General features: G+C 61.7%; 9 protein-coding genes across 9 annotated transcripts; all 9 read right to left on the bottom strand.

Annotated features, from left to right (window-relative positions):
• Positions 1-265: 265 nt before the first annotated feature.
• LINJ_15_0430 (putative 60S acidic ribosomal protein) lies at positions 266-592 on the bottom strand (the record flags this gene model as incomplete). The annotated part of the gene is made up of 1 exon (XM_001464344.1): positions 266-592. One exon carries the CDS (start codon positions 590-592, stop codon positions 266-268), a length of 327 nt encoding a protein of 108 aa, XP_001464381.1.
• Positions 593-1,356: 764 nt separating this feature from the next.
• On the bottom strand, positions 1,357-1,683 carry LINJ_15_0420 (putative 60S acidic ribosomal protein; the record flags this gene model as incomplete). Its single annotated transcript, XM_001464343.1, has 1 exon — positions 1,357-1,683. One exon carries the CDS (start codon positions 1,681-1,683, stop codon positions 1,357-1,359), a length of 327 nt encoding a protein of 108 aa, XP_001464380.1.
• Positions 1,684-2,386: 703 nt separating this feature from the next.
• LINJ_15_0410 (conserved hypothetical protein) lies at positions 2,387-3,937 on the bottom strand (the record flags this gene model as incomplete). The annotated part of the gene is made up of 1 exon (XM_001464342.1): positions 2,387-3,937. The coding sequence occupies one exon, from the start codon at positions 3,935-3,937 to the stop codon at positions 2,387-2,389; it is 1,551 nt and encodes a 516-aa protein (XP_001464379.1).
• Positions 3,938-6,050: 2,113 nt separating this feature from the next.
• LINJ_15_0400 (conserved hypothetical protein) lies at positions 6,051-8,015 on the bottom strand (the record flags this gene model as incomplete). The annotated part of the gene is made up of 1 exon (XM_001464341.1): positions 6,051-8,015. The coding sequence occupies one exon, from the start codon at positions 8,013-8,015 to the stop codon at positions 6,051-6,053; it is 1,965 nt and encodes a 654-aa protein (XP_001464378.1).
• A 633-nt stretch (positions 8,016-8,648) lies between these two features.
• LINJ_15_0390 (conserved hypothetical protein) lies at positions 8,649-10,133 on the bottom strand (the record flags this gene model as incomplete). Its single annotated transcript, XM_001464340.1, has 1 exon — positions 8,649-10,133. One exon carries the CDS (start codon positions 10,131-10,133, stop codon positions 8,649-8,651), a length of 1,485 nt encoding a protein of 494 aa, XP_001464377.1.
• Positions 10,134-11,177: 1,044 nt separating this feature from the next.
• On the bottom strand, positions 11,178-14,240 carry LINJ_15_0380 (conserved hypothetical protein; the record flags this gene model as incomplete). Its single annotated transcript, XM_001464339.1, has 1 exon — positions 11,178-14,240. The coding sequence occupies one exon, from the start codon at positions 14,238-14,240 to the stop codon at positions 11,178-11,180; it is 3,063 nt and encodes a 1,020-aa protein (XP_001464376.1).
• A 4,064-nt stretch (positions 14,241-18,304) lies between these two features.
• LiISP3 (putative ecotin) lies at positions 18,305-20,584 on the bottom strand (the record flags this gene model as incomplete). The annotated part of the gene is made up of 1 exon (XM_001464338.1): positions 18,305-20,584. One exon carries the CDS (start codon positions 20,582-20,584, stop codon positions 18,305-18,307), a length of 2,280 nt encoding a protein of 759 aa, XP_001464375.1.
• Positions 20,585-22,024: 1,440 nt separating this feature from the next.
• LINJ_15_0360 (putative ecotin) lies at positions 22,025-23,992 on the bottom strand (the record flags this gene model as incomplete). The annotated part of the gene is made up of 1 exon (XM_001464337.1): positions 22,025-23,992. One exon carries the CDS (start codon positions 23,990-23,992, stop codon positions 22,025-22,027), a length of 1,968 nt encoding a protein of 655 aa, XP_001464374.1.
• A 1,812-nt stretch (positions 23,993-25,804) lies between these two features.
• LiISP1 (putative ecotin) lies at positions 25,805-26,245 on the bottom strand (the record flags this gene model as incomplete). The annotated part of the gene is made up of 1 exon (XM_001464336.1): positions 25,805-26,245. The coding sequence occupies one exon, from the start codon at positions 26,243-26,245 to the stop codon at positions 25,805-25,807; it is 441 nt and encodes a 146-aa protein (XP_001464373.1).
• Between the last annotated feature and the right edge of the window lie 329 nt (positions 26,246-26,574).

Raw genomic sequence — 26,574 nt, 5'->3', positions numbered from 1 at the left:
CGCACGCGTACAGCGATGGCGTAGGGCCCTTCACGTTCCGTTGACGGCGTGAGATTGTAAATCATCCGTAGAGGCAAATAAGAAAGGAAAGCGGCATCGAGCGCACGCCTGTCGGCCGCGCGATGCGTTCGGCGGAGAGAGCGGAGGGGGGATGTGGACAGCAAGCGAGTGGCGGTAGCGAGAACCCCCGCTAAACTTACGCGTGCGCCTGTGCACACCCGCACGCACGCACGTGCGTACACTCTCTCGCTGCGATCCGAAGAGCTTAGTCGAACAGACCAAAGCCCATGTCGTCGTCTGCATCCTCCTCTGGCTCCTCCTTCGCGGCCGCCGCAGCCGGGGCCGCGCCACTCGCGGCGGCCGCGGCAGCGGGGGCAGCAGCGCCACCAGCGGCCGCACCGCTAAAGCGGATGCTGCCGAGCACCTCGTTCACGTTGACGGAGGCGAGGGCGTTGGCAAAGGCGGCGGCCATGCCGTGGCTCACCTCGACACCAGCGGCCTTCGTCACGGCGCAGATGGAGTCGGCATCGGTCTTGCCGGACGCGCTGAGGATGAGCGCGGCGTACGTGCAGGCGAGTTGCGCGGTCGTCATTGCGATCACAGACACACACACAGAGGGGCGTGGATACGTATGCTTTCACAGGAGCAGTAAGACACCGGTAGGGAGATGGGCGGAGGGGGGGGGCGACGCGCGAACACACAAATACACACGCGGCCACGCGTGCGAAGATGAATGCGTGCGTGATGCGCCACGCAGAAGTGCGTTAGCAAGAAAAGAGACCGAGACCGAGGGAAGTGAGATGTTTGCGTCAATGATGCGAGAGTTGCGGTGCAGTGACTGAGCGGAGTCGGGACTGGAAGCGGGGGCAGGGGAGGGCGGAGAGCACCTCCTTCAAGCAACATGCCGTTTCTACCATATCCTATCTCGGCCCTACGTTGCCGAGCAACGTGGACATTGCCTGATACTACCAAATCGGGCCCTTACCCAACCTCACCCGCTGTCGAGCACACGGAAGACGAGTGTGGTACACACACACACACAGACGTCAGGCACGGCACTGACAAATAGGCGGCAAGTGCATTGACGCCGCTCATGATAGGCGAGAGAGCGCGAGATGAAGGCTCGAAAGGAATGGCGATTCGAGGTGCGGCTACATCTGTGCCTTCCCTCCGCGGTCCTTCTCTCTGTCCGTCCGTCTGTCTCTCGTCGTGACGCCATCTCGTCTTGTTTCGCTTTCGTTCGAAGCGGGCCATTAAAAAATGAAGAAGCGATGCACACAAACTAAAAGTAAAGGGCGAAGCCCGCGACACACCCGCACGCACGTGCGTACACTCTCTCGCTGCGATCCGAAGAGCTTAGTCGAACAGACCAAAGCCCATGTCGTCGTCTGCATCCTCCTCTGGCTCCTCCTTCGCGGCCGCCGCAGCCGGGGCCGCGCCACTCGCGGCGGCAGCGGCAGCGGGGGCAGCAGCGCCACCAGCGGCCGCACCGCTAAAGCGGATGCTGCCGAGCACCTCGTTCACGTTGACGGAGGCGAGGGCGTTGGCAAAGGCGGCGGCCATGCCGTGGCTCACCTCGACACCAGCGGCCTTCGTCACGGCGCAGATGGAGTCGGCATCGGTCTTGCCGGACGCGCTGAGGATGAGCGCGGCGTACGTGCAGGCGAGTTGCGCGGTCGTCATTGCGATCACAGACACACACACAGAGGGGCGTGGATACGTATGCTTTCACAGGAGCAGTAAGACACCGGTAGGGAGATGGGCGGAGGGGGGGAGATAAGCGCAGCGCACAGGGCCACGCATATGCACGTATGAGTAGGAAGTTGCGAAGGTGAGCGGGCGCGCCAGGAGTCCCCGAACCGTGTCGTGAAGTGGCGTGGCGTGGCGGGTGAAAGGGGGCGCAGCAGCGGCAGCAACAGCAGCAGAAAGACCGACACGAGAACAGAGAGAGAGACGACGGCGGGAGGTGTGAGCACATGGGATAGACAAGAGAGCTCGTCACAGCATTATCACAGACGTACACACGTGTGTACGTGTATGTGCTGATCGTCGAGAGGCGCCCAGCACAAGTGTAGAGGCGGTGCACGCTCACGGGGCATGCCGCTCGACACAACATCAGGGAGAGAGAAAAGGAGAGGAGCAGCAGAGATCGCGCTTGATTGGTATCTCGCCTTCCTTTGTGTGTGTGCACGCGCATGTGTCTTACGGTGATAAGGGTTGTAGGCAGCTGTGAGAAGAGCCTTCCTACTCGACGCCATGACCACTACGCTAGCCGGCATGGCAACCAGCCGCAGCGACAGCGGCAGAAGGCGCTGACGAGCGGCGTACGCGCCCGCGTGTTGCCGGCGAACCAAGACGGGCCCACTACAGATCATCAACACCTGTTTCAATGCGCCCACGAGGGCAGCGGCACTTCCACTGAAACAAGCTCGCCGTCGTCGTAAGCGAGCGTATACTGCCAAGCGTGCAGATCGATGGCCTCCGGGCATACGCAGCCGCGCGCATTTCTGCTCTCTGCAAAGACCTCCGACTGCCACCTTCCCCCCATCGCAGCACCAGCTGCGGCAGCGCTGCCACCAACCTCCGAGCTGGCGGCAACATTACGGCTTTCGTAGAAGCGAGTCAGCGAAGCTTCCGAAGCGAGAGGTGTGCGGGGGACGCCGGTCGCCGCGGTCGCCTCGCCGCTCTCTACCAGGCCGTGTTTGCCGTCTTTGGCCAAGTTGCGCATGTGCACCTCCAAGGCGATGTACTTGCTGTCGTGCACAATTGGATGTCCGAGAGAGGCGAGATGGACGCGTAGCTGATGCGTGCGACCTGTACCTAGGGTGCACTTCACCACTGTCTGATCGGTCGCTGCGTCGTAGTGCATCACCTGTAACGCCGTTTCGGCCGAGCGAAGCGTCTCCAAGTACTGCTGCACACGCCTGGAGCTATCTGAAAGAGCCGTCGAAGTCCCTCGCGCCGGTTGAGCTGCCCCAGCGCCGCTCACAGGTTGCAGAGCTGCAGCCAACGCGCCTACCGAGGCCGTCCCGCCACCTCGCGTAAGCTGACGCATGCGTTTGTGCTTAGCCGCAACGGCCTCTGGCGTGCGCCCTGTCTCGCCTCGCCCGCCCGAGAGCGAGCTGCTGCGCAGCTCGGCTGCCTGCTGTTGCTGTTGTTCGACGTCTGCCTGGTGCCGCTGCCACGAGTCTGTGACGGCGGCATCCGGTGACCAGTACAGGCTGTTGTGGTGATCCAAGCACCCGATAGGTCGACAGACAAGGAGCTCGACGGCAGCGCTGTGTCGTGTCGCACTGCTCGCGTCAGCGCTCGCACCAGCAGCGTCAGGTGCCCCGAGCCCATCGCTCGTGCGTTGCGTCAGTGGCGATGGGGTGTGAAGGATGCAATGATGCTGCTCGCGTGCGAGGCTCTCGAGATGTACCCGACCGTGCACTCGCGCGCAATAGACCTTGCGCGACGACGACGCCGGTAGTGGCAGAGGCGGGGTCCCCGAGCCAGCGCCTTCACGCGTGTCATTTCCCCCACCGGCACTGCCATGAGAGGGCTTGTCGTCGTCGTCGCCGCCGCCGTCGCCCTGGAGAGACTTATTCGCAATGGCCGCCGCCGTGCGCCGCGCCGTGTGGCTGTTCAACCCAAAGAGCAGTACACCGCTGGTGGCCGCGTCGAGTCGATGCACGACGAAGGCCTTCATCGTGTACGAGGGCGGGACAGCAGCTGCGGCGTCGCCGCTCGATGCGCGCATCACCTTTGTGGTGGTATCCTGGTGGGCATTGGCGGCCCACGATTGATCCTCATCGCCGCCTTTGGCTTCGCGCGGGCGCTTCACATGCCGTCCCGTCTCCGTTGCGACGGCGATGGCGTCGTGGCGATCTGCATCGTCATCCTCTTGCAGACTGCTCGACTGAGGCCGTTGCGCCGTCGCCTCGCGTTCGCGCATGAAGAGTGTCTTGAGCACTGCCCAGTCCTCGGCAGTCACGCCAGTCTCATCGGCAGAGGCGGAAACCGGCGAAGAGCCGTCAGCGACGGCTGCGCTAGCGTCCCTTGCGCACGGAGTGCGCCGCAGCCACACTCGAATGAGCTCAAAGCCGCCCTTCTTGTGAACAACGGAGGCGTACGGCCGATGCGGGAGCGCACCGCCCGTCGCCGGGCCGGCGTAGTGCTCCTCGATGCGGTAAAGGCGGCGCGCATCGCCGTCGCCTCCGCCGCCCAGCACGTCTTCAAGGATGCTCGTCACCGAATTCTTTCGGTAGCACCCGGAGGGGTGCACCGGCAGCCCTGGCGGCTTACTTACCACCATCATGGCAAGCGTCTTCGCCGCGGACAGCGGTGCCTTGCAATGCGCCGCAGGAGACAAGACAGGCAAAACGGAGGCAACGTCGCAGCGGACGATCTCCAGCGGCGCATGCGCAAACATGCGTCCTTCGCGACGCCACACCCGGTGACATACCACGTCCCTCTGCCGAAGCGAGAGAAGTGGCGGAGGAGGAGCATGGACGGCAGCGGCGCTCGCGGTGTCTGCTTCATCAGTTACCTGCGCAACGGTGCTGTCTCCGGACGGCGGCACGGATGCGGCCAGCAGCATGCGCGGCAGCAGCGTATCGACTTCGGCCTCGGAGGGCAACTCCATCAGCCACAGAACTGTACGACACCACGCAGCCCACTCACTCGGCGCCGCGCTCGTCTCGCTGCTCGGTATCCCGCATAGCGTGGCTGCTGGCTCAGTCGCTTGAGGAGGTGCCTCCATCGGCGGCGGCGGCGGATGCGGCTGCGCTTCAAGCGCACCACTGTTGCCTCTTTCACGAACACCGCCATCCGTGCTGCAGGCGCTGAGGTGGCTGCGTCGCGCGCGTGCGACAGCGTCGATGAGCGCCTTTCGGTACCGACGCCCCACCGCCCGGCACTCCGCCTCTCGGTCGCGCAGCCAAAGCATGCCGTCGCACAGCTCCTCGATGTACGCGGGGAGGGTAAAGCGACGGTCGAGTGTGGCGCCGCCGCTGATGCGCGTCGAGGGCAACGGTGATGCGGTGCTTGACGGCAGCATCGACGCCTCTCGCCGTTGTAAAAGGAGTGGCACCACTGCAGAGTGGAAAGTGCCGGAGGTCGTGTCGGCGGATGCGAGCTCCTGCGCCAACGGCAACGGCGCTGTTATGGCGGTAGCAGTGGTGTCGAACGGCACGAAGGCAAACTCCTGCAGGAAGAGCTCCAGAAGGCCGCGGCCCAGCCATCGACCCTTCACCGGTGCGCGGAAGAGGTAGCTGTACGGCCTCACCGCGATCCACGCTACGCTGCGGTCCGCTGCAGCGGCTGATGGAAAGGCAAGCTCCGCATCTCCGCCAGTGGCGGCACCGTGCTCGAGTGATCCGGCTAGCGGCGCCACTAACGCACCACTGCTGCGGTGACAGCACTGTAGGCAGCAGGGCTCACGGGTGAGGTAGCGGTCTCCTGGTGCAACCGCGGTGGTGGCGGAAGAGGGAGCAGCCATGAAGGACTGCCAAGTGTGGGTATGGAGAGGTGTGTCGGTGCAAGAGAAAGCGCGAGAGCACGTAAGTCGGAGACACACATTGAAAGTCGGAAGGGGGTTGTGATGGTGCAGTTACCCGGGCATGCGGACGTGAAGAGGGTGGGAGGGGGAGACATGCGCGCAGAGAAAGAGGGTGCGAGTGTGCCTGTGGATATTGTCCGTCTCTCTGTCTGTCTGTGTGTGGTCAACAGGGGCGTCTTGCGGCGACGACGGCGCCCGACGCACTCCATACGCGGCCTAATACATACACATACACACACGCACATATATGTAGCGAAGGCAGCAAGGGATAGAAGGAGCGGGGCTGAGCGTTCGATCCTCTCTCTGGAAGCGTGTCTGTCCGTCTGTGCTTGCGTCCTCACCACGCTCACCAACACAGATAGGAAAGAGCCCCAAGAGGAGCAGCCAGACAACGAGAGAGACGTGATCGTTAGAAAGAGGTGCGATGGATTTCACGCACACGCACAGACGAGGGACAGCCGGAAAAATAAAGCGAGCAAGCAACGGCGCACGCACATGCTCAGCACCATCATTGCGCCTCTATGTTGCGCCGCTGCACCTGCAGCAACAGCCGCATGTGCTCCTCTTTGGCCAGCTCCGTCCTGCGACGGAGGTGCAGGACGACGCTCTCGGCAACCAGCAGTGAAAAGCATAGAGCGGCGACGATGCTGACGCAGGCAGTGCGCGGGGTGCAGGTGAACGTGTCGGCGTGAAAGGAGTAGAAGAGCACACGCGTGCAAGGCACATAGGCGCACCGGTTTAGCGATGCGTAAAACGTTTGCTTCGTGCTGCACACGGTCTTGGCGACGCACAGGGCGCCAGCCGCGCTCACGTCCGCTGCAACTGCCGTCCCGCGCGGCACTGCCAGGTACAGCAGCGCGAGGTTGTACCCTGCATTGGAGGTACCGATGAACCACTTAGCGACCCTTGCACTCCGTGTCACGGCGACGGTGGCGCCGCGCAGCTGCTGCACCCCTACCACGATCGCCGGCTCGTGAAAGTTCTTCAAGGAGTGCCTGTGACGATTCAGCTCATCGACGAGCGACCCGGTGGAGTAGAAGCGAAGCGCGTTGCCGTCTGGGCTCACGCACGAGTTGAGCTGCAGCGCGATGCTGCATGTACTGTTCGTTTCGGCCGTGCTCACGATGGACTCGTTGCGCAAGGACAGCACAAGCGGCGGCAGGTGCGCGAGCATCGAGGTGTCGAAAAGGCACTCAAGGTACTCGCCGGTGCGGTAAGCGGTGGCCTGGCTCGCGTTCCAGCCCCACTTGCAGCACCCCTTCGTGCGCAGCAGGCTCTGCTTGGCGTCGTCGTTGCAGGAGGCGTTGTGCCGGGTGGAGGCGATCCACGATGCGATGCCCACGATAAGCTCCTTTGGAAAGGAAAGTGCCTCTACCCCCTCTGCCGCCGTCAGCACTGCCGTGTAGCCGCGCATGACAAGCGTGGCGTCCTGCTCGTTGATGCGATCACTGATATCGGCGCCGCAGATGGACGCGTTCACAGCAAAGACGGCGCCACCGTCACCGCGGTCTGAGCGAGCACTTCGGGCGTAGAAAGAAGGCGCGAGCTGCCGCACCAGGCAGAAGTCCATCTCCTTCGACCTGGACGGCCCGGCGACTAAGTCCTTGGCGGTTACAGCCTCCGCGCGGTCTGCCCCGCTACCGCCGCCGCCGCCGCTGCTGTTCTTGTTGCTGCGCTCGCCGAGCGGATCGCGCGCGCTTTCTGCGTCTATAAAGGCGCTGTAGAGCGCTGCGGCCTCGTTGTTCAAGGCTGTCACGGGCAAGGTAGCGGACTGAACCAGTAGGCCTCGCGTCATGTAGAGCACGAACGTGCTGTTCGTGGAGCCGCAACACGGCGTGGAAACGCCGAGGCCGCCAACGGCTGGAAGCGGCGACGTGTAGGTCACGTCTGTCGAGCTGCTGGACGCGTTCACAGTCGCGTGCGCCACGATCGTGTTCTCCATGTCGCATGAGTAAGTAAGACAGTCCCACGAGAGTGCGCGACTGCTTACCATCGACGAGTCGCTGAGCTGGAGGCCAGGCGAGGCCAGCATACTCCAAAAAACGGACTGCTTGACAAGAATGCCCTTTCCACTCTCGGTGCACCACGCCCGCGCGATGAGGTCGACTGCAGTCGAGCTGCTGTTCGCCGCACCACCACTGCCCCCGCCGCCGTTAGCGACACAGAGAACGTAGGAATCGCTGCGAAGCGGGCGCTGGCTGCCCCACGCAGGGTTGGAACGGGTGAGCTGCGCCGCCTCGTAGACGGCGCGCACGGCGGTGCCGGTGGTTTGAAAGGCGTTTGGCACCTGTTCGAATGGGTCGCTGAAGGCGCTAACACGGACAGCGCTCAGGAGCGCAAGAGCTAGAAGTGTGACGAACAGAGACGGTGCGCAGCGGCTGTTTTGGCGCCGGCGTCGAACACCCGCGCGCGCTGCCGGCAGGAGCACCGATGAGCCCCCGCCGCCTGAGAGAACGTCGAGGGGAGCCCCCATGTGTCATGGCGCGTTGCCGCACGGCGGATAACGTTTCACCCCGGCGCGCCACGTCTTCTGTACCGCTTCTCACGGGTTAGAGAGAGGTGTGTGTGTGTGTGGGTGGGTTAAAAGGCGTCAGGGCGGAAGAACAGCATCAGCAGCACCATCCCTTAGCAGGTACGCCACCCTCAACAGCGTACGTGCGTGTGTGTGAGTGTGGAAGGGGCTTGGGGAGGGGGGGGGGGCTGCGCGATAGCAAGTAGGAGTGGGGCATGGTAAGAGGCCGAGGGAGGAATGACGGGAATCGATACACACACAAGCACATGCACCCGCGTATGCATACGCACGCACGCTGCTGAGGCTGCAAGAGTCATCGTCGCGGAGCGCTGAAGCCGCAAAAGGAAAGGAAGAAACAATTGAGAGAAGAGGAGGGGGTGCGCTCCACATCATACGAAGGGTGCCCACGCACGGGGACAGTACAGCGGGTCACCTACAGCGACAACAAAAAACAAATCTAAGCACAGAAACAGTGAGGCGGCACAAGACGACACCTCCAGCGGCAAGGAGAACGGGAAAAAGACGGGACCCACACAGTGCGGTCCTGCGTACGCGTACACACATGCCCGCGTGTGGGTGCGTGCGCTGGTGACCTCAGCGTGAAGCTCCAAGAGATGCTATCTGGTGTAGCGTCTCCATCGCCGCATCCAGCTCGCGGTGCAGCCGTTCCAGGTTTTCTACTTGCTCTTGAATGATCGCATCCTTGTGAGTCAGCTGGTCCGTTAGATAGCACACCATGTCTCGTGCGCCCACTTCGAGGCACGAGCGCTGGGGCTCCGGGGCATATGCCTCGCCGTGTGCCGCATCCGGTATTAACGTCGTCGATGAAAAGAATCGCTGCCTCGTCCGCGGTAGCCCCTTTTGCCGTCGCGGCTTCTTCTGCTCGCCGTTCACCGAGCGCCTCGCCGCATCCGTCGTGGTGGGCAACGGCGATCGCGGGCGGCTGCCGCGACGGTCCCTGACATGTGAGGGAGGCGCTGACGAGAAGGAACGTCGCCTCTGCGCAGCTGAAGCGCGCTTCACGATCTCTTCTCGCTCATGTCTCTGCAGCGAGGTGGCAGTACTGAGGTCACCGCCAAGGCTGGTAATCGGCATGTAGGGCTTGCGCAGTGATGGAATCGACTCGGCAACTCGGAGCCCTAGTTGAAACTCGTGTGGCACTGTGGACCGACTTGTCCAGTGATGTGCGTTGCTGCCGTTAAGGCGCGTCTCTGTCTCCCGGCGGTGCCGGCGCGCCTTCTCCAGCCGTGCAAGGTGCTGCGAGACGCCAGGGTCCTCGGTCACGGAAACCTTCACTGCCCCGACGTCGGGGCAGTGGCCGCCACTACCGTTCGATGCGGCTTCCGCATCACGGGTGCCCTCCATCGCCGCGGGTCCCAGCTGTGGCCGAAAGGTGCATTCCCTGAGCTTCGCATCTTCCTGCTCGCGGCGCAACGCTTCTTTTACCTGATCGCGTCGCAGTGCCCACGCCTGCGACTTGATGTATGCGGCGTCCGGCGTCAACGCTAGCCTGTACCGCCCCGCCGAGCGCAGCCGCTCACCGATAAGGTAGTCGATGTCATCGAGCTCGCCAGCGGAAGTGCGGTGACGAGCTACCGACGTCGCCGCCGCAGTGGTATGCGCGTCGCACGGCGACCGCGAGGTGGAGCGCCGCTGCAACGACGGCGGCGTACCGGCTTCAATGCTCGCATACGAGCGGGTGGGCTCCACCGGGCTTCCGTGCGCTGCGATGGCTCGAGCCACATCAGCTACCGACGTCGTGGACGTCGTCGCCGTCTTTGGCGCGCGTGCGCCTGGGCTTGAATGTCCGCCTCTATCGCGCGATCTCCCTACGCGCTCCTCGTTGTGGTCGCCAGCGCTCGTGCCACTGACGTAATGAGCATCACGCCCACTGACACTGTGCGTGGAAAGCACAGCTTCGCTTGGGGCTGTCTGGTGTTGCCGCTGCTGCTCTCGTTGCTGTGGGCTCGGCGACCTCGGCGGCGGCGGCAGCGTCTTGTTGTCGGTGCGAAGAAACTCCTCGTACACGGCAAACCTGCGCTGGTGTCGCGCTAGCAGCTCCTCGACCTCGCTGGACATACGGGGCGCTCCACAACAATGAGTGAGAGGCTGATGAATTAGGTGGTGGCAACAAAGACAAACGATGCAGCAGCTCTGATAGGTTTCCGGAGAGAGGGGGAGGATGGGTGAGATTCGAGAAGAAGATATGCGATCGATGACGGAGACTTAAACAGAGGTGGTGCTGTGTTGTGTTGTTTGGGTGCCGGGGGCATGCGCCTCTTTTCGTTACAGTCACCAGGGCACGCTCCTGAGGTTCTCCCCGCACGCGTGTGTATGCGTATATCTCGGTGTGGGTCCGTACGTGGCTCAGGAGGGATTCCTTACATCGCTGACGGGAGGCCAGGAGCCGGCCAAGCTGACGGCAGCACGGCCATGCGCAGTGAGACCGGAGGACGAGGGAGAGAAAAGACGCAGAAGTAAAGCTTTAGCGGGCGCTTCAGCCGTGCATCCTCGTGCATGGAGGATGATGTGCGCACGTGTGTATGGGTGCGTGGCTGGAATAGGAACCCCACCAGCCGAATCACGGCGTGACGGTGCCACGAGCTCCTCCCAGCCCCGCGAGACCACCATCATGGCGCCGGCGCTGCTGCAGAGGCTGACGACGGACCTTTGTGTTCATCAGTACGGGTGCCACTTGCGTTGCTCCTGCTGGGTTATGTGCGACGCCGCCGTGATCGTCCGCGAAGCGCCTCTCCCTGTCGTCTTCGGGGCAGTTCTTCTGTCTGTCTCGCACTCATGGAAACACAAAATGGCGTACGCACGCGCACGCATGCACGGAACAACACGCGCGCTGCACTGTTTCCGTTAAAGCTGAGCTACCCATGAAGCGGATCTTTTTAGCGGTTTGATGACATCGTCCCTCACGCGCCGAGAGACACCGGCGCGCCGTCTTCCACGCGTGTGCGGCGTCGGCTCTCCTTTGATGCCGGCAGGCACACATGCACATGCACGAGACCAACCCATCGTATGCATGCACATTGGTTGGTCGAGACACCGTGGAGAGTCAACTCTCAGCAGCACCTGACGCGGGAAGGCAGGGAGGGGGAGGGGATTATGCACGCTTTAGAATGGACAGATCATTGTGCACAGTCGCAGTGGCAGCGAGCGATCTTCGTAGGGCACGGCAAGCGGCAGCACCGCGTCAGGCATCACACTCATCTCTGGCGCATGCGCCCATGAGAGTGGCGCCTTGTCCGCCTCCGGCAAGGATGAGGTCCACACCGAGTCGCCGAGGGAGTTCCCACTGGCGCCCTCGGCGTTGGGCCCGTGCGAGCCCGGCTCTAAGGCGTTGCCTTGGAAGTCGATCGTCGACTCGTAGTCGCACAAAAAGTCAACGCAGCAGCTGCGACCCGCGGCGATGCATTCATCCACGAAGGCGTCCGAGTGTCGACCGCCAGGGATGACGAGAAAGCCAAGCTCCACCGGCGGCTGAGGACGGTCCTCGCGTGAGGGTGGAATGATGGGGCTGATCTTCGTCGGCGACAGAATCGAAGCACGAGGCGCTCCTGTCCCGTAGGAGTACTGCTGCTGCTGAGCCGCGTTCGGTGCTGCACCGGTATCGACAAGGTCCTTACTGTGGACGAAGATGATCTCTTGATTGTCGGCCAACCTCACGGCCGCGCCAACCGCCTGCTCGGCAGCCGTCGCGGCTGCTGCTGAGTCCACCGTATCGAAGTCCACCACCGTCGCACGCCGCGACGGCAATCCCGTCAATGGACTTGGGAAGACACCGGCCGCTGTGGCCGCACTGCTGCTCTTCACTTCACCGGCGGCGGCAGCCAAGGCACCCGGCAACAAACGACGACTGCGTTGTGCGTGACGCCGCGCCTCCTCGTTGCGTGCACTGCGCCTCAGCGTGTAGCGCTCCTGCGCCGCCCGCATCATTCCGACAAGGGACGCGCTCTCCGTGACGGGCGCGCTCTTGTCCGCGTCGCCGTGCACAAAGAACATGCGCTGTGGGAAAAAGTCAAAAATGTTGTCCGGCAGCACCTCGCCCGTGTCGCCGCCGCGGCGGTCGTCGAAGTACGCGTTCAGCGTGTAGCGCGCTAGCTGGTCCCGGCCGCCGGCGATCTGGTACAGCACCGGGGTGGTGAGACCCGCGGCCTGGAAGTGGTCCACGAGACCCTCGATATTGTACATGCCGCTGAGGCCGACGTAGCGGTGGATCGACTCACGCGGGTTGTAGCGGGGGACGTTGTAGGCGACGTCCGACGGCGGTGGAACGCCTTCGTGGATGCCCTTCTCGGCGTTGTGCCGGTACGCGGAGAGCTGCGCCTGCGACAGCAGCGACATCATCGTCAGGTGCGCACCGGCGGACTGCCCAATCAGCGTCACATTGTTCAGGTCGCCGTTGTAGCGCTCCGCGTTGTTCAGCACCCACGCGATGGCGTCCGAGACGTCCAGCGTCATGCCCTCCATCGTCGTCTGCGGGAAGTTGCGGTAGTCGGGGCAGAAGACAACGTAACCGCGCTGTGCCAGCACCCGCGCTATCATGGTGCTCCAGAGGTGGCTGCCGATGATCCATGCCACCCCCGAGACGTCGATTACAATAGGAAAGCGCTTGCGGCGCAGCCGCTTGCTCTGCTGGGTGTACTCGAGCGTCTTCATGATGGCGTCCAGCGGCGCCGGCAGGACAATGTCGACGGTAGCGCGGTTGTGCAGGTTCATGCGATCCTCCTCGTCCTCCTCGTCAAGTTCGGCAAAGAGGTTTTCTTCGGAGAACGTGCGGGCGCGCGGCTTGTGTTGCGGTTGCGCACGCGGCTCGTGAGCAGCTTTCCCCCGGCGCTGTGGCGGCGGCGCTCCACTTCGCCGACGCGGCCGCCTCGCCGCCGCGCCGCCGGGCTGGCGTCGCGAATGCGGCCCTGACGGGTGGCCAGCTTGTGAGAGCCCCACCGTCACGTCCGACGCCTCCGCCTCGTGAAAGGCGGCAAGCACATCTCGCAGCATCGGATCGCTCGAGGGGTTCACCTTGGGCAGCGTCTTGTAGTGCACAGGGCGGCCTTCGTACCCCTGCACGCGCTGCGGGCTGCCGCGAAGTCTGCAGCCGTTCATCTGCTCTTCCGTGCTGTCCTCCGGTGCTGCGCGGCAGACGGCAGCCTCGTCGCCTGTGGCATCACGCCGAGGCTTGCGAGGCTGGGTTTCTGTTCCACCGCTTGATGACGAGCTGCTGTGTGCCTTGGCGCGTGCCGTGGCAGTCACGGAAGGGCCGTTGTGAGCATCCTGCCGCCGCTCGATGCCTTCTTCCGGCTCGCGCGAGCGGTGCGCAGCGGCGTCTTCGATGATGGGCCGCTGAGGTTGGGACTGCTGGCGCCGTCGCAGCGGCAAGCTACGCATGGCGGAGCCGTCAGCCGGGTTTAGGTTGCACGTGACGGCGCCCATCAGTCGCTCAAGCGCCGTGGCGCCGGGCGGGCCGCTCGTGGAGGCTTCGGTGCCGCCGTGACATGGTCTAGTCAGCGCCGAGCGAGATGGTGTTGGGCGGCGGCGGCGGCGCTGCGAAGACGAGGAAACGAAGCTGGCCTCATCGTAGCTGTCGGAGTCACGGCCTAAAGGCTCGCTGCTGAGGCCAAGCGGCGTGCGTTGGTCATACCCGCTGCCAGAGGCTTCCCAGCATCGCAGAGTGGAGAAGGGGGAGGGGTTATGCAGCTGGGAGAGAGAACGATCATCGACTTCGCCGTCGACCGTGTGGGGCAGGCTGTCACTGCAGTCTCTTGCTGCTCCATCCTGCTGCCCGGCGCCAGCCACAGTCGCTAGACGACGTCGACGACGCGCCGCCGCCGCTGCAGTGGCTGGGGATGGTGGTAGCTGCATCTGCTGTGATGGCTGCGTTGCTTGCGCGATGGAGTCCTTGCACAGCACCTCACGCAGGTCGACCCCCTCTGCCTCCAGCACGCGCAAGATATTGCGCCGCTTCGTCTTCTCGGAGGAGCGGTACGACACGCGGCGAATGATGTTGGGCGAAGTCAGGTACCACCACCAGTGTGGGATAAAGCACACCCCAACGCAGGCGCCGTAGACGAAAAACCGCAGCATCTGCATCACCCACACCACCCCTGTGCTGAGCGCGTAGATCAGCTGCAGGGCACTGGTGAGCATCCATACAATCTGCCGAATAGCGTAGGGCAACATCTGCAACGCAAGTTGGCAGGTCGGGGAGGGCGGAGGGCGGAAGCGGCCCAGAGGGAAAAGGAAAAAAGACGAGAAGCAGTTCGAGAGCGTGGCGAGACGGTCAAACCCCGCACACGGCACACGTGGAGGCAGCACCGGTCTCTACGCACGCACAAAACACAAGGGATCTGAGTCGCTGCGGCTGCCGCTCCAGACAGCGAGCGAAGAAGAAAAAAGATAGACGAGGAAAACGAGAGGAACGACAGATGTGTGCGTGTGTGCGTGCACAAGCATGTCCGCCGTAGCGTGCTTGCCTTTTCCCGCGTCTCCCTCGTTCACTTCGTTTCTCTTCCAGCGACTCTGCACGAGGACGCACACACAAAGACAAGACAGACCGAGAGGCGCGAAGGGCGGGGCGGGAGAGAGTGGTGGGCCGGGACAACGAGAGCGACAGAAAAACAAGCCCCCCGCTGCGTGAGCGACGCCCGCTATTGTTGCACTCGCGGACAAGCGCGTATCTGCGTGCGTCTGAAGAGGACCACGGTGGCACAGCAGAGCCCCCCTCCCTTGCCGCCACTGCTCTCAACGCAAAACACAACAACGACAAGGGGTGGGGTGGCGCCACCTTTAGGGCGGAGACGGTGGCGTTTCTGCCTTTGGTGTGTGTGTTACCGCCCCTCCCCTCTCACCACTACTTTGAACACTGCACGGCAGCACGGGAAGTACCAGCTTAGGAAGGCGATGCCGCCTCGCTGTGCGCTTGGCCCTGTGCGATGGTCTTGCTGGCTGGCCAACGAGCAAGACAGAGGGAGACGCTGCCTCTCCGCAGACTGTGTCTGGCGAGAGAGGTGAGTAGTGCAAGCCGCCCCGTTTTGTCAAGCGCCGGACCTCAACAACATGCGCACACGCGCACACAACGCTCACAGAAACGCGGACGTTCGGTAGATAGAGGGAGTCTGTGTGGCGATGGAAAAGAGGAGGAGAACGGCAAGCAGAGCAGCGAGAAATACATCCAGTCGCCGACAGACCGACGTGCGTAAAGGGGATCAGCTAGGAAAGCGACGGGAGGCGAAAAGGCAAGTCGAGAAGGCGTCAGAAGGGAGAGCAAGAGAGAAGCGAAGTGCAGCTGTCGGCAGCACACACACACACAGCAGTGGCCTCTGCGCCGCACACTTCCTTCGACCTCCACACGCGTGTCGGCGCGCCGAGAGGAGGGAGAGAGAGCGAAGAGAGCAGCGCAACGACCCAAGGGCACCACAAAACGCGCCGCCAGAGCGGAAGACAACAAGCGAAGCGACACTCGCCCGAGCGGCGAGAGGAGAACGGGTCAGGTGGGGAGGGGGGTCAGCGTATAGGCGCACCTCGGAGATCAAGATAGGCAAAGATCGGAGGAAGGCAGGAAGACAGACAGGCAAGGAGAGGAGGGTGGGGGGGGGGGCGGGGGCGCTGATCAGGTTGCTCCGGAGCAACTTGTTCCCTGCCACCACCACCACCCCCTTCGTCCTTGCGTCACTTCCTGTCTACAGGCCGCTCCTGTGACTCCTGCGCTGCAGACGTCGAGAACGCGAACGCACACAGGCCCCCCAAAAGCGGGAAAAGGTATGCGCGCGTGTCGGAGATGCGTCTGACGTTGAAGCGCGGGTTTGTATCTTCGTGTAGGTAGCTGCGCGCGTGGATGCGTCTATGTGTGTGTGCTTCTGGGGGATACACGCACAGAGATCGAGAGTGCGCGAGCGCGGGAGCGTGGCCGAGAGGGTGCGGACCTGCGTGTCGGATAGACCCGTGGAAAAAATAAAAAGACGGCAAAGGACGCAAAGCCACACAAAAAGGATTTGTGTGTTCGGAAATGAGAAGAGACCCCCCAACGGAGATTGGGGGGAGAGGAAGGAGGGGCGCCTCTCCTGCACCGCGCGTGCTGACACACACACACACACACACACACACACACACACAGAGGGAGAGAGGAAGTGGCTCCAGAGCGCACCGGAGGACGCTGGTGAGGAAGGGCGACTGACTGGGGCAGCAGAAGGAGAGGGAGGGGGGCGAGCAGGGGAGGATCGGGCTGCACACAGCACGGTGTATGCTTTGTTACGTGCGTCTTTCTTCCACGGCGCACGTGAGCGCTTGAGCGAGCGATGAGGGAGAGTGGGAAGGGCTGAAGGTGGCAGCACGCACGCGCACACAGCAGCAACAGCAACGGTGATCACTTTCAGGGATGTGGAAGGAAGAAAGGCAGAGATGACAGAGAGAGAACGAAGCAAAACCAGCGATGGACGGCTTTGGCGGGTGAGAAGAGGGGGTAGCACCAGCAATCACCAACGAGTGACGTGCGGCTAATAAAGATGATGTCGCGTCGAATGATGGAGAGGGGCTCGTGATGACGGGGCGTGGGGTGCCTGGGTGGGGAAAGGGAGAGGGAGAAGCTGGGCAAAGCGAGAAGAAGAGATACCCAATATGAGGGGGAAACAGATATGGAGATGACTTTCCGGTTCGGCGATTTCTTTCGAATCAACGCGGGTGCGTGCCGGAAGCGGCGGGCGCCGTTCGTACGAAGGAGAAGGTGCAACGGGGATGAGCAGGAGGGGGCACAATGGAGAGAGGAGCGGAGGGCGCAAGGGAGCAAAAATGCAAGCACGTGCACTGCGCACCAGTTACCGTCTGCGGAGGCGATTGCGATGCGCAGCGTAGCGGCAGAGGAGCGACGCCGTCGAAACCATGCCTCAGGAAATGTGGAAGATGCACGCTGGCACAGGAAGAGCGCAAGAGGAGAAGGGGATGGAGGAGGCTGCCCACTGCCATCGCGCGGCTGGTTCGCTTCGCAGTTTCGTTGGCTGTCGTCTCGCTCAAGAGGGTAGGGAGGGCAAATTGGCGGATCGGGGCAAGCACCGCTCATAATCGATGCGTGAGTTAGTGCAAAAACGCAGACACATGTGCAATCAGAGTTACTGCGGCACCGAGGCGGCCCTCAAACAGACTCGGAGAGAGAAGGGAGTGTGCAGTACAACTACACCAGCGAAGGAACGCGTGCCGCTCAAGTCATCCCCTCTCCCACGCGCACAAAGAGGGGGAGCCTTAGATTGAGCACAAGCACGTAAACACCGACCCCATGTACCCGCAGGGTACATGCAGATGCGCACATGCATCTCTCCCTCCCTCCCTCCCTCCCTCCCCCACACGCCCATACACACGCATCCCATTCATTCCTGCGTGCGCGGCGGATGAGCATCGCCGTGCCATGGGCGAGCGATGAGGAAGCGAGCAAAAGGGAAAACGCCGATTCGGGAGGAATGAGCGGCGGTGGCGGTCTAAAAACTGTGCGAAGCGCCGCTCAAAGATCAAGCTTGACGTATGCATATATGTATATAGATATATATGTATATACGCATATATGTATATAGATATATATGTATATACGCATATATGTATATAGATATATATGTATATACGCATATATGTATATAGATATATATGTATATACGCATATATGTATATAGATATATATGTATATACGCATATATGTATATAGATATATATGTATATACGCATATATGTATATAGATATATATGTATATACGCATATATGTATATAGATATATATGTATATACGCATATATGTATATAGATATATATGTATATACGCATATATGTATATAGATATATATGTATATACGCATATATGTATATAGATATATATGTATATACGCATATGGCTATAAATAGATATACAGATATCCATGCATATGCATATGTATAGATATATATGTATAAATGAAAGGGGGCAGCGCTACGGCACCAACTACCTCGCCTGCTCCACGGCGCACTCGTGACGCGCACGCAGGCGCACAGCTTCCATCCTCGGCCCCTGCCCACGTCCCCACCCGCCAACAATAAACACACACACACAAAGGACGTCAGGCAAAGAGGCGATCAGGCGCCTCGCACGTCCTACTCGAGATGATGCTCATGAGCACCAAAAGTAGAAAGGGGGGGGAGCCGGCGGAGAGATCGACACAGAGGCGTAGAGCTGGACGGCTGCTTGACGGGTGCACGCACGCACACACCCGAATCATCTGGAGCGCGTATTCTCAAAAAGGACAGATGTAGCTGGCAAGCCGCATCAGCTTACTGCGCGACGAGGGTGGGCACGGAGAGATCAAGATACCGTCCGGCCGCGTGGCGGGGAGCACGGGGAACGTGTAGCGCGCATCCGGCGAGATACCGCCCAGCACGGGGCTCAGACCCTGTGAGATGGCGTCCAGATCCGTGAGCTTCGGCCCGGAGGCAGAACCGTCAGCGGCGCCGCCGGCCGCACTGCTCACGGCCAAGCTCGACGTTCTGGAGTGCATCGCGTCTGTCACGACAGCACCGCCGTCTTTGCTGATCGCCCCCGCCAATGTTCGCCCGCTCAACTGCGCGTGTCGGCGCTCGTCGTCGTCGATGTCGTAATAGCACAAGAACTCGACGATGTGGCTGTTGCCGCAGAGCGGCTCCTCGATAATGGAGTCTGTGTGCGTGGCGCCGGGGACGAGGATGTACTCGATGGTCACCGGCTTCGGCAGCGTCTTGGCCGCTTCTGGGTTCTCCTGTATGACCTTTACGATCGCGTCTCGCTGCGCGTTGCGCATGACGTACACGATGTTCGCGCTCTCCGTGACGGGCGCGCTCTTGTCCGCGTCGCCGTGCACAAAGAACATGCGCTGTGGGAAAAAGTCAAAAATGTTGTCCGGCAGCACCTCGCCCGTGTCGCCGCCGCGGCGGTCGTCGAAGTACGCGTTTAGCGTGTAGCGCGCCATATGTGGCTTTCCGCCGGCGATCTGGTACAGCACGTCACGGTAGAGGCCGCGCCTGTTGAAGTGTTTCACGAGGCCGGCGACGTTGAAGATGCCGCTGAGGCCGACGTAGCGGTGGATCGACTCACGCGGGTTGTAGCGGGGGACGTTGTAGGCGACGTCCGACGGCGGTGGAACGCCTTCGTGGATGCCCTTCTCGGCGTTGTGCCGGTACGCGGAGAGCTGCGCCTGCGACAGCAGCGACATCATCGTCAGGTGCGCACCGGCGGACTGCCCAATCAGCGTCACATTGTTCAGGTCGCCGTTGTAGCGCTCCGCGTTGTTCAGCACCCACGCGATGGCGTCCGAGACGTCCAGCGTCATGCCCTCCATCGTCGTCTGCGGGAAGTTGCGGTAGTCGGGGCAGAAGACAACGTAACCGCGCGCGGCGAAGAGGCGTGCCACCAAGAAGTTCCACAAGTAGAAGCCAACAATCCACGCACCGCCAGTGACGGAGATCAAGATCGGAAACCTCTTGCGCGTCAGCTTACCGCGGCGCTTGTGCGACTGATGCTGCTGATGTTCCGGCGCGGCGCTGCCGGGTTTGTGGCTGCATTGGTGCTTGCCGCCAGCTTGCACGTGCGCCGTCTCGTCAGACTTGCGTTCTTGATGCATAAAGCGGAAGAGAGAATCGAGCGGGACGGGGAGGTAGATGTCCAGAGTGGCGCGGTTGTGCAGGTTCATCCGGTCCTCCACATCGTCCTCGGCGTCGGAGTCCGTGAAGCTTTCGTTCGAGACCGCCGGTGGCACTGACACCGGCACCTGCGTCTGCGACGGCTCCACAAGTGATGCCATGGAGACAATTCTCGCCTGCTGCTGCTGCTGGCTGCGATGCCGGTACATCCGCTGCAGGGCTTCGAGCGTGTCGTCAAAGGAGTTGTTGAAGGTCAGGGCCGCGTTGTGCCGAGACGCGGCGCCAGAATGAGCCTCGTCACCGATATGCACCGGAAGTCCGTTGACAAAGGTGCCGTCAGCGGGGTTGATCGAGGACGCCCAGCGCTCCACCGTCTCCCGGTCCACCTCTTCCGGGCCCCTGGGCCGGAGCGGCGACGGGGAGACGCCAGGGCGCACACCACCGAGGCCGCTGGCCGATAGGGACGCATCGTAGTTGTTGTTCACGGGATTCCAAGGGAAGGCGCCGGTGCGCACCGCGGTGGTCAGTGATTCCTGCTTCACCTGCTTCGACAGCAGTGCCTCCAAGTTGCGCAGCTTCGTTGTCCGGGAGGAGCGGTACGACACACGGCGGATGATGTTTGGCGAGAGCAGGTACCAGAAGACGTTCGGCATGAAGTACACCAAGTCCATCGCGGCGAAGGTGACGCAGCGTGCTGTCATGAACATCCATTTGATGCCGATGCCCATCGCTGCGATCAGCTGCGCGGTTGTGCCGATCAGCCACAGCACCTGCTGAAAGACATACTCGAAGGTGCCGCCGACCATTCTGCAAAAGGAGAGGGAGGAGACGAGGAACGAGAAGAAGGGTGTGAGTAAAAGATGCAGGTCTACAAGGGAGGGGCTGTGCGCGGATGCGGCCATGCTCCTTGTAAAGGCGCGTGCTTTTTTGTGGGTGTATCCGTGTATATGTGCTGGCCTTTACAGACACATGCATACGCTGGGGTGTACAATACGAGGAGACAGAGAGTGCGCGACACAGACAGAGAGAGAGAGATGTGTAGAGTATCCACAACGGCAGCCATAACACGACATGCGCAAGCGCACTTAGGTCGCCTTAACGTGCACCCACCCCCTCTCTCTCCCTGACGGAGAAGGGCAGATGGTAAGAGGCCGAGGCGAGGAAAAGGAAGCGCGTCTGGCGAGACAGCGGAGTAGGACGGCGGCGTCGTGGAAGGACTAGTTGCGGCTTCCGTGATACATCAATGTCACCATCACGATCATCCGGCCGCGGCTTGCACGTTTGTGATGGCGTGTGTGCGCGTGCTCGAGTGCCGTGCCAGGAGGGGCAGGGCAGGAGGGATCCAAAGCAGGAGTAAAGGGCAGGATGATTACGGGCAGGGGGGATGCCAAATAAAGAAGAAGCCGAAGATCAGCGAACCAAGTATGCCGGTCTGTGTGTGTGTGCGCGCGAGAGATGTCATAGAGGAGGGGCCGAGGGAAGAGCGGGTGAGGGAGGGAGGGGGGATGGACCTCTGCAGTCCGACACCCATGCCCCTCAACCTGTGTCCTGCATGAAGCGAAACTCGTGCGAGGTGGCATTGATGGGATATGGAGCGCTAGAGAGGAGTGTGTTGTTGCACGGCGCACCGCCCATCTACTCCGCCCCTCGTCCCCTTCGTGAAGGCGTACACGCGTACCAGCTTGCAAGTGGGCAATGATCAGACGAGCATACGCCATTATCCTCGCAATGGGCATCCTCTTCTACGGCTGCTGCCCTACTGTACGCCGAAGTGCGTGATCTTTACGCTCACGTGCGCTTGTTCTGTGCGTAACGCACACTCGTGAGCGTGTGCTCGAACCCACCGTCCACCTTCCTCTTACCAACGCCTCCGCGTCCGTCTGGCCCCTGCCGCCGCGTTGACCCGGGTGACTCGACCACGGGCTCCGACACGGAGGCATAGGGAGATGGGGACAACAGCGGGGAGACGTGGAGGAGAGCAGGAAGAGGCCCCAAACCGCGCACGGAAGGAGAGGGTGAAGGCGACGTATGTGACATCGTGTCGAAAGACGTGAGCAGCTGTCGTCGCGCCCATCTCTGCGACGGAGAAAGAGATAAGACAGGCTGCGCGATGGCGTCGACAGGAGTGGCACATCTGAAAAGCGTTGGGGAGGCGGCGTGGAGGGGAGGGGAAGGGCAGGGAGGCGGTGGCAGCGGCGGCAGAAGAAACAAAAAAGCGCAGCGGCGGTTCCGTGTGCATGAGGTCGACCGCACCACTTCCTTTCTCTCCCTCGTTCTCATACATTGACGCATCACCAGCGAGCACAATGGCTGCCCGTGCAGAGCCCCCACCTCTCGGCCACTCACGTCTGCTCGCCTATCGCACTCGCCCAAAGGTCGTAAAAGTAGAGGCGGTTGAGGGCGACACGAAGTCTCTGGGCGAACGGGTTCACGCGGGCGGGCAAGGTCAGCTCGCTCAAGGAAGGAGGCCCAGAGAGTGGTGCTGCTGGAGGAAAGGACATGGTTTCGCCTGACATGCCAGTCTCGATGCATACACGGGAGATACCGACACCCTTAGGCGCTGTAGCTGGCGCTAACTCCGTAGATGGGTGTAGAGGCGCTATGGAAGCGCTGCTCAACGGAGCCTGACGCGCGCGTGCCTCTGGGACGCTGGTGGCCGTCGCATTGCCCCCCTCCGCGTCTTCCTGCGCTCTCCGCTTCGAGGCCCGGATGCGCGCCACCAACGCAGCGAAGGACTCCTCCTCACCTCCGTTGCCACTCTCTGCGAAGCCAACACTGTCGGTGCCGCACGTCTCACTACCTGCGCCGTTGGTGATACGATGCCTCGCTGCCGAGGCTGGGGAGGATGGCTGCTGCGGGCAACGGGCCACAGCGGAGTCAATGACTCTTGCAGGAGTTCCATCGAAGTCTCGCTTGATTGCTTCAGAGAGGCCTGTTGCGGCAGACGGAGCCCAGACCCACCGCGGTCCTGCCCCCGCCGCAGCGGCCGCCGGAGTGTCTGCGCCGGCTGCAGTGTCGACATCATGGCCACAGCGAGGACAGCAGCACCTTGGAGCGTAATCCGATTCCCCCGCTGTCTGTTGTCGAGCCTCCTCCGATGGCAGAGGCCGCTGTGGCTGTTGCAGCGCTCGCTCAAACCACGCGGCACATGATGGACAGACTGCCACAGTCACAGCTGCCGTCATGCGCGTCCGCCACTCGAGCGCAGCAGCTCCACCACTGCCCTCATTGTCCTCTCTGCCACGCCATACTGCTGGGGTCGAACTCGACCGCGGCGGGCCACCTCCAACGCGGCTCGCGTATTCGCGCTGCTCCTGCACACGTTGGCGGAGCGCCATCGCGTACGTTGCCGCGGAGCTGCGCGCGACCGCCGTGCCCTCCGTGGATAAGGAGGAGAACGCGCCGCCGCCGCCGCCACCACCACACGAGCGCGACACCTGCGCTTTCATTCTTCTCGTTGTTGTGATCGCCGATGAAGTCGCGGCCGATATGACGGACGCCTGCAAGGCGGGCCGAGAGGCAGAAAGTGCAGCAGAAAGGCGGCCAGCGGTACCGCGGCCAGCCGCAGACGGCCGCGACGGCGGCTTCGTGTACAGCTCGTGAGACGCAGCCGAACGGAGATTGCCAGCTGCTTCTACGCCGCCCGCGCACGTCGAACGCTCCCCTCGTGCATCCCAACTCAACGCTGAGGCCGTCACCGCCATCGAACTGAAAGACAGCGGTGCCGATGGGCGACGCCGCGTTCGCCATGTGGTCGCCAGCCCCGTCTGACTATCGCGATCCTCTACCTGCCGCAGTGCCTCCTCGTACGACACGTCGTAGTCCACTTCATCGGCGGCGGCGCACAGCGCTTGGTACGTGCGGAGTGCGTTGCTAGAGTCTGGTGGCAAAGGTGCCGCGCCGGTAGACATGGTGGCGGTTGCTTCTCCTGCGAAGCGCACGCAGGCGGGCCGGAACGCGGCGGCCGCTCCGCCCCCATCAGCGACAGCTGACTTGAGGTGGAAGTCGCCTTCTAACCACGCGGACGGTATGTCAGCGATGCCGCCGTCCGCTCCTGCTGATGCAGTCACGGATCCGGAGGCTGCAGAGCCGGTGGTAAGCGACGGCGCCTTTGGGCCACGTGCTCCACCGCCGCCACAAACAACGCGGGGCGGTCGCAGCTCCTCCTTGATAAGTGCTCTACGTACATCTCGCGAGCCCAGCCCCGTCCGCGCCTCTGCCCGCAGCATCTGCACATGTTCATCGAGGGCGCGCAGCGAGGGTTGGACAGGGGCATGAGCAGCTGCCGTCGTGCCGCGGCGCGTGCTCATGAGACCCACGTATGGAAAGACGGAGGGGTGGAGCGATGAGGATTACATGCCTCACCTCGCCTATCTCTTCCTCGTAGCAGAGCGGCGGCTGCGGACGCACAGAAAAAAAAAGAACGAGCCTGCGGGAGATAGACAGCGTGAGGCGCACTGCGGTGCTGTCGCCGCCTTCCCGACTACTACCTCTGCCTCGACTTGCCCAGAAATCGTGTGTATGCGTGTGCGCGTGTTGCGCATGACACGAAGAGGCTTGAAAAGGGTGAGGGAAGTTAGACGAAGAAAAGCGAAGGCATAGGGCTGGAGGTGATCGCTTACGAGCGGCAAACTAGGCACAGGTGCGTGTGCTGTGTGCATAGACATACATAGATGAGCATCTATTTACAGGCATGGCTGACATGAGCACCTCTGTCATGCCTCCCAGCGCGGATGGGAGGAAGCGCAAAGGCGAAGAAGATGCGCGCACGCGTGTGCCAAGCCAAGGTGGCTGCTACCCTGACTACAGAGTCGAGTCGAAAGAGAAACTCCACAAAGAGACCCCCTGTGAATGCTGACGTGCATGAATGTGGGTCTCCTCGCACCACCTGGGCAGCGGCAGTGCGCACGTGCCACCGATCGTGTATCGTGATCGCTTGCTTTACCTCCCTCCCTGCATCAAAGCCATGGGCCTCCTCCCCTCTTTTGTGCACACATCACGGCACGACACGCATAGGCATGTTGCTGAATGCAGGGTGGGGCAGGCTAGTCGAGGTTAATGCATCGATAACCCAAGGAGACAAAAGCGATGCTATGGCGTAGATGCTTATGTGTTTGACTCTGCCGTGGCTGCGCGGGTCCCTCGTGGCGGGCGGGGGGGGGGGAGCGCGCGCGCATCCCCGTTGTTCTTCCGTTCTTTTTCAGTTGCTTCATCATCACTTCTCCCTCGCTTTTCCTCTTTCTTGTCGTTCCTTGTGCATGTAGTGCGGGGGGCTGAGAAGGGGAGGGGCGGGGTGGCATTCTTCAGGCCTGCGCACGCTCTTTAAAGGGAAGAAAAGGATGAGCCATCAACCGACGAGAGGGAGGCTCTCTCTCTGTGCTCATATGCATTCATATATATATATATATATATGCTTACGCGCGTGTGTGTGTGTGCGTGTGTCTGCTCTCCCTCTCTCTGTCTGCGTGTGTGCGCCTGTGTGTCTGCACCAAGCCCACCACAGATAGAGAGAGGGAGGGAGAAACGATGAAGAAGAGTTGATAAGTCAAAAAAAAAAAAAACAGGTCAGTGAGGAGATGAAGAGGGGAGGGAGCACACCGGGGCCCAGCACACACACACACACACTGCGGCACAGCCCACGCAGCTCTACGTGGAAGCGATGAGAAGAGCAGAAGACGAAGAGAGGAACCACACTTTGGCCGTGAACGCGACCGCGGAGGAAAGACACGGACGCACGCACACACACACACACACACCCACGCACACACAGACACAGACAGAGACGCACGATATTACAGAGCTGCAGAAGAAAAAGGGCGAGGAAGCAAGCGCGCAGGCGTCAAAAAAAAATAATCCTTATGAGGTGCAGAGTCAGGGGAAGAGCGCAAAGAATTGCGCGGCGCAGGGTGAGGTGGCTGATGAGCTGGTAGGGGGTGAGGGGGTGTGGAGAATGAGAAGAGGCGAGAGGTGCCCTGTCTAGTGGCACACAAGCACAGAGATGCCGACAGAGCGACAAGTCAGGAGGGGAGAAGGGAAGAGGATGAGGTCGTGAACAATGAAGCCCAGCGGACGATCGCTAAGGTGATAAACACAACGAGCGAGCGAGCTAGAAAGCAGATGTCTTACTCCGTGACCGCCTGCATCTGCTGACCTCCGCACCAGATGCCGTAGCGCAGCTCCGCATCGTTGGGTAGATACACCACGACCGGGCAGCGGCTTCTGTACGGGAACAAGGGTGGGTTGGGCATGGCGACGAACTTGCGAACCTTCTCGCTGTGGTCCTCATCGTGGACGTGCATGAGCGTGGAGGCGGCCTGCTTCGCCAGTTTCACGTGGAAGAACTTGGCACCCCAACCCTCTACTGTGTGCTGCTCAATGCTGCCCCCGAGCGTCTGATGATTCGCGGCGTCGTTGCGCGACATTTCCAACACACGGCCAGGGATAAGCTGCAGCATGTACTGCTCCTGCTCCGCCTCATCGCCCTTGGGGTCAAGGGCAAAGATGATCCGCTTCTCGCCGGCCTCTGCCGTCGGGTACGGGGCCTCGATCTTGCAGTATGACATGATGGGGATGGGGATTCGGCTAGCGTGTGTGCGTGTGCTTTAGGCGCAAGCCAGGAAAAAAAAGGGGGCCGGCGTAGAAGATAAAGCAGTGCGTGCGTGCGCGCCATCGGCACAAACGGAGCGGGGCGTAGATGAGGGCGGAGGAGAAGTGGACGTTCTTTACAAAGAGAAAAGAAGACCTGTGTGCGCGCGGGCGGATTGGGGAAGAGTGGCGGAGCACTTCGTCGTGCGCAGGCATCCTGGCCCCCCTCCCCCTCCTACTCGCTTCTGCTCCCGCTCATACCGCCTATCGTGTACTGCGCCGAGCCTCTCTGCGGCACATCAAGCAT

This window comes from Leishmania infantum, chromosome 15 (genome assembly GCF_000002875.2).
Source record: "Leishmania infantum JPCM5 genome chromosome 15".
Taxonomy (NCBI): Eukaryota; Euglenozoa; class Kinetoplastea; order Trypanosomatida; family Trypanosomatidae; genus Leishmania; species Leishmania infantum.
Note: the sequence above shows the minus strand (reverse complement) of the source record. Positions and strands in the feature narration are given on the sequence as shown.